At 38.7% G+C, this 6,484-nt stretch overlaps 1 protein-coding gene across 1 annotated transcript in view; it reads left to right on the top strand.

The window, feature by feature from the left end:
* Positions 1-6,484, top strand: part of LOC118336273 (transmembrane protein 65-like) — a gene marked incomplete in the record, with an annotated part of 36,876 nt that overhangs the window by 27,670 nt on the left and 2,722 nt on the right. The window contains 2 exon segments of the mRNA XM_035672882.1: positions 4,324-4,429; positions 5,089-6,484. Of these exon segments, the coding sequence (XP_035528775.1) occupies positions 4,324-4,429; positions 5,089-5,238 (256 nt within the window).

The raw sequence follows: 6,484 nt of genomic DNA, 5'->3' as shown, positions 1-6,484 counted from the left end.
TCACAATGTGGCCCTTGTCAAAGTCACTCAGATCCTCACGCTGCCCATTTTTCCTGCTTCTAACACATCAACTCTGAGGACAAAATGTTCACTTGCTGCCTAATATATACCACCCACTGACAGCAGGCGTCATTATAGCCAGATAATCAGTGTTCTCCACTACACCTGTCAGTGCTCACAATGTTAGGGCTGATCAGTGTTACCTTTTCACAACTCTTGCATTTCAGTAGGTGGCCTTTACTATAAAACCTTTCCTGGAGACTTCTCTGTGAAGGTGTGATTTTAGTAGTAATGTAATTGAATGGCACAAATAGATGTAGCTGCCACTACGGGATGTTCCTCTGGAGTCTCCGATCAATATTGTAGTGATTACATTGCAATGATTATTTGCTAATCTTCCCACTCAACGTCTGTTTTCCTCAACCAAGAGACATGACTAAGCTCTACTGCACTGACTCCCTGCTCTTGTATAAAATTTCCCATATGTGTGTTTGTTTTGTGTGTATTGGGTGGTTGGTGCCTGTGGTGAGCAATCTGTGCAGCTATATCCACATGTATTTACGTCTAGATATTTTTCACGTGCAGAGGGTTCATGCTTGGGTGAATTCGTAAGATTTTCCTCTCTGCTTCGGTGTGTTTTGACAGATGTAGGAAACCAGCTTAACTTCGTTTAAATCCATAATTTTAGTTTATGAGTCATTCTGACAGTTCAGCCAGTTGCTACCAAAGCTCCTGCACAGCTTTGTCTCGGCTGTTGTTTGTGTTCCTTATGGCCACAATGCATCAGTGGCTTTCTGGGGCAGACAAGGCACCCAGTAAAGCATTATTGCATTCGGCCAAGTTTGTTAAAAAACAGGACAAAAACTTAGAGAATCAGATAAGTGGGCTCTAGGGAATAAAAAATGAGGTCACAAATTTGATTTCCACCCTCCTCCTTGACTGTGACACATAACCCTGCGATGTCATGTCTGCATTTCTATCTTACATAATTGCATGCTGGGATAAGTTCCATGACTTTGTATTATAAAAGCAGATAAGGGCAGTGGATGATTGATGGTTGCATTTCTCAGATTTTTTGCCTCATAAATTTGTCAGGATTATATAGCGTGTTATAGTGTGACACTTCATTGATCCCCTCAGGGAAAATCTAGTTTTGCTTGGCTTCCTCTAAAGATATTTAAAGCCCAGTATCTGCTATAGAAAGGATTCAGTGTTTTTCCTCAAGGATACCTCAGTAGGGCGGATGCTTGTTTAAATTGTGGCATAATCCTAGTTTATCCTGTCAAAGGACTATTCCTTTAATGACACACTCTAACCACCCATTTTGAGACACACTAGATTTACCATCGACTGAAGCTCATTTATCATTGTAACATTTTAGTTTCATATAGTTAATCTTTCCGACTTTTCTGATCTTTCCAGTTTTGATCAACACTAATATGGGAGCAGCTGTCTTTTTAACTATTCAAATCCAATGCAGCAGAAGAGGCAGTTTGTGATTTGAGTTGTGAAGTGCCCCTTCACTCAAATGTTTTTCTTCTTGTTCCTACAGTTGGATGTTTGAGCTTCACTGTGCATAATGGTGTATGTGCAGAGTCTGACACTAGTCTACTAGACACAGTCTTTTACATTGATCTTCTGAAAGTTGAAAGTTTCTCTGTGCTCATTGAAAATCTGATTTTCAAGGGGCGGGGCCTACGAGCATGATTTGTGACATTACAAATAGTTGGGAAGTCGATCCTGGTCCAGTTTGCAGTTTATACAAGTGTGATGTAGAAACCTGAAGCCAACAGCGCACACACACTGAGAACGGACTTTACATTGAAGTAGGAGACATCTTGTGTCCAGCAGGAAAACTTTAGGAATAAACAAAATTTGCATATTCATAAACTATGGAATTTTGAATGAAGTGGAAGGAATAGTTGCCTTTTTTAAGGATTTTGATTGGGAAATAATACAATTTTTGCAGAAAAAAAACATATGAGACACATATTATTGTTCCAGGCAGACTATTTGTATATGTCTTAATGCATGTCTGGAAGCGATAATTAAGGAAATACTTTGAGAACGCTAACATATTTTGTTGTTTTTCCAGCAAGAAAACTCAAACCTTACTAACCTCATTACTGTGCATGGTTTTAATTTCAGTAAATGTAATTTTGTTTTTATTGCTAATGGAGCTAGGTTGAGTTTCAGCCTTCTATCTCCTCTGGCTGATGCTGGTTTCAGTTAATTTCATCATTTCAGTGTTTTGAATGCTGCAAGTATTTTATTTTCTGTTGCAGACCTGATTTCTTTTGCCTTCTGCTGTTACAAAGAATGTGAAATATTTGGACTGGATTTGACTCAAATGCAGAAGTGTCTGTATTATTATAAATCTAAAAGGTTTTCCTGACTCAATTCTGCCCCCTGTTGTTGTAATCTGTAAGTATTATCCTCTCATCAGTTTGAATTTATTAGGTGAATAGTTCATTAGCTGTAATGATAAAGACTGAAAAAAAAAACTATTTTAAAAAGTTTCTATTTCTACTATTTCTGCTCTACACCAACATATACCACACACGAACACACACACACACACACACACACACACCTACCTATCTTTCCACAAATATCCTACTTGCTACTTATCGCTCCCCTGACTCGACAGCTCCAGCTGTAGATTATTTGTGTGTGCAGTGAACTGAGTATCCATTAGTGCCAGTGACTGAACCAGACCTGGGTCAGAATATTGACTTTGAATTTTATTTTTCACTCTAGTACTGCTTGACCTGTGCTATATGTTTTTTCATACTGGACACATTTTTTGACACATGACATTAAGGTACAGCAGCTCGCCAAAAACTTGCAGATTCACTATTTTAGTCAACAACAACAACAACAACACTGTTACTGTGTTTGTAATTGCATTTAGTTCAATGTGTATATTAGCAAGGCTGGATTACCACCTGGGCAAAGTAGTCCAGTCCCCCCAGGCCCCAGTATATTAGCCAGTGTTGAGCACAGAGATCACCATCTACACCAAAAACCCACCACAATGTATTTATTATCTTATTATGAAACCAGGTATATTAGACTAAATTATTACTATGGTTGTTTTTTCCCTGGTGGTCCACGTTGTTATTCATGTTGACATAATACATTATCACTGAGGACAATATTGTCTTTTTCCTCCCTCTCTCTGCTCTGTAGGTAATCAACTTTATAGTTCAGTGAAAAATAGTCACCCATATCTGGTGGTTGATTCACTGCTGAACCTGCACTCAAGCTCTTTATGATATGAGGCCAGTGTCTAGCTTTATGGACGCAGGTAATAGAAGAATTTAAACTAAACTAAACTAAACCAAAAACTATTAACAAAGAGTAAACACCTGCTTTATCTGTGTGTAATAGTTTTATGTAATCTACTGTATAGTGGCTCTGTTATTATTATTCAGCTACATAGAATAGTGTTATTCAGCGCTCCACATCAGACAAAACTTACAACTTCAGAATTTAAATAACCAATAAAAACATTTTAATACGTTTTTATGCTCTATCTCTGTTATTATTCTTTATTTATCTGCTGCAGTCTGTCTCTGTTCTGTCATCTGTGTAAAGTACTAGGAAGTGCTGGAAATGATTTTATTCACACACACGCATACTCTCTCTCTTTTTTATTACAGCTGATATTTGACATCCTGCTGGGTTTATGACAGATGGCAGCAACAAGAAGCAGATTGGAACATTCATCTACTGATTTATTTTGTTTCTCGTTATTATCGATTACTTAAGTCGTTTATTCTCTATGCTGACTGTTGTTCTGTGGGTGGTTTAATGGATCATGACGTGCGATGTAGAAAAACATCAAAATTTAATATATGTATGATTTACAACCTTAGTAGCGAGTGTGTGTATCACATTTGTTTGACTGATTTATTTTGTTTCCATAAGTCATTGTGGCCTGTGGTCTACAGGATGTTAATATTTCCTTTGACTTTCTTTTTCTCATTCTCACATTACAATAAAATCTGAAGCTTAGAGCCAAGGACCTAACTGTGTGTAGAGTGTTTATATTTTGCATATTTTCTGCCCCTTACTGACCTTTCATGTCTGCCATTTCCATCTGCTCTGCTTCTATAGGCATGTCAACAGAAATGTCAAAATGAAAGGATAAAATTGTTCACTTGATTAAGTGAAAAGAAAATTAAACATTCTCAATGTATTCATTTCTCAAAGTGCCTTAATGGGTCACTGCTTAGAAGTAATTAATTGCCACAGCCTTTAGTATGTTAAGTTTAATTCTTCTTCTTCTTCTCTCTGTCTGTCTGTTCTTCTCTTCAGACTGGCAGGTTATGTGGAGGCTTTGGCGTCTCGGCTGGGAATGCAGATTCCTGACTTGAGCCCAAAGCAGGCTGACATGTGGCAAACCAGAGTCAGCTGTCACTCGGTTGGTATCATGACACCGCACTAAAACCCACAAAACAGTTTCTGTCACTCTTCTAGCATACATGTGTGTCTCTCTTTTCAGTCGTGTGTGTGCAAGACAGATAAACATAATATAAACACAGTCAGAGTGGATATTAATTAACCTGCTGCAAAGGATTCCATTTGTTGTGTAGGCATCACAAACATCAGTGCAGACAACAGAGAGACACCTCTGTGATGTGCCCTTTCTATCACTCATTCATTGTGTGAGAACATTTGACCTGGATGATTTTTAATGTGCAGTGACTGCTGAAGTGTGTAATGTAATTAGCTTTAATTGGGTTGAGTGATTAGTCTAGCACTGAAAGGCTCTTGCCAAAGGTCATGCCACTTGTTCCGGCAGGTTGGGAGTATCTGTTTTATTTTGTAAGAATATCAGGCGCTGCATTTTGTACATTTTTTACATTTATCTTAATAATCAGACAAAACAAAACAAAGTTCAATAAAATAAAAAAATATACAGTTTGATTAAAAAGTCGCTTGTATCTCAAATGTAAGAGGCTTATTTTCTGGAGATGACAAAGCTGGAAAGTTTTGTTTTTGTGTGGATTATATGAAACCAATTTTCTTAAAATGTATTTTCTCTGTATTGTTTTCTTACTTCCATTTCCCTCCGTGCAGGGTAAAGCCATTGGTGTTGGCATCGGCTGTATTCTCGGCATGTTTCCTCTACTGTTCTTCAAAGACGACGATGAGAAGAAAGAAGGCAAGAAGGGAGCGAAGGAGAAAACACAACCACCACCTGCTCCACCAGAGAGCAGCAAAAACTGAAACTGTCAACTTGGAGGAGACAAATACTATTTGGAATCCATTAGAATACTTTAGTCTGAGACTTACAGGCCGTGTCTGGTGGACTGGAGTGTATGGAAACGTTATTGAACCCCATACAGTCTAATCGCTGGGTGCTTTGCTTTGCAGTCAAACTATCAAAGGTATTCTGAAGAGGATTTTAGATATTATTTTATTGTAGACTTTGAACTTAAGCACAGGGACCTGACTGTCACTTGTCAAGAGACAGTTGATTCATTGGACTGCTGCTACTCCAACTATTGCTCTCTAACCTCACCTTGTTTTGACTGACTGACACAGGCTGAAACTAATCTAATCTCTTATCTAAAACACACTGCAGTGACCTCTTTCTCCTCTCTGCTCCGAGTCTGTTGAATATATAAACCTCTGAGTATAGATGGTTTGATGTCAAGTAAAGGTAATCAACCATTTGAGGGCTTGCTAGACTTCGGAACCGATGCAAGAACAAAAACAGTCACGGCTCATTCAGAGAAAGAATCTGCAAGTATCTTACATGGCATCTTCATTCTTGAATATTGTCAGAAGATGCATGCCGATTCATTCAGCAGTGGTAAACCATGCTAATCAGTTTTTGAACGTGATGAGTCAACCAAATGGGGTCAATTTGAATATAAAAGATGCACCCTTCCACACCAAGTACATAATTCTTCGGTTTTACAAGCATGTCTGCCTTTTGATGATGTCAGAGTCCTAAAAAGTCCTGCCGGCCTGCCTCATTCACACTCCATGACACCCAATCAGCTTCGATTAATGAGAAGGCAGGCGGTTAAAAATGTAACACCCGCTGGCTGCTTCTTAAGATTTTTGTTTTTTTGTTGCTGATGAATTGATTGAACATTACATGCTTGTATGCTGTGTGATAGTCACCCAAAGCAGTAACACGAACAAAATGTCTCCCATGTATACTGTATGCAAACAGGTAGGCGCAGTTCAACATAATGTAACCTTTTAAGGAATAGTTGACTATCCTCAGTAGATTTGAGCAGGAAATAGAGAAATAAAGAGAGGCAGCTGGAGGAAGAGACAGCGAGTAGCTATGGGAAAAAGATAAGAAATACCATCACTGGACTACCTGAGACCTGTACCTGTACCCTGTGATTAATCTCCTCCAGCTCTGCATCGACCAGCCTGCAGCTGAACTGCAACACGTCTTCCATACGTGGTGAGACAGCACCAGGCCTCTCGTCCAGTTTCTGGGGAGCCACAT

This window comes from Morone saxatilis, unplaced genomic scaffold (genome assembly GCF_004916995.1).
Source record: "Morone saxatilis isolate NCDOM2014 unplaced genomic scaffold, NCSU_SB_2.0 Contig24, whole genome shotgun sequence".
Taxonomy (NCBI): Eukaryota; Metazoa; Chordata; class Actinopteri; family Moronidae; genus Morone; species Morone saxatilis.
The sequence above is the reverse complement of the archived record's forward strand: the minus strand, read 5'-3'. Positions and strand labels throughout refer to the sequence as shown.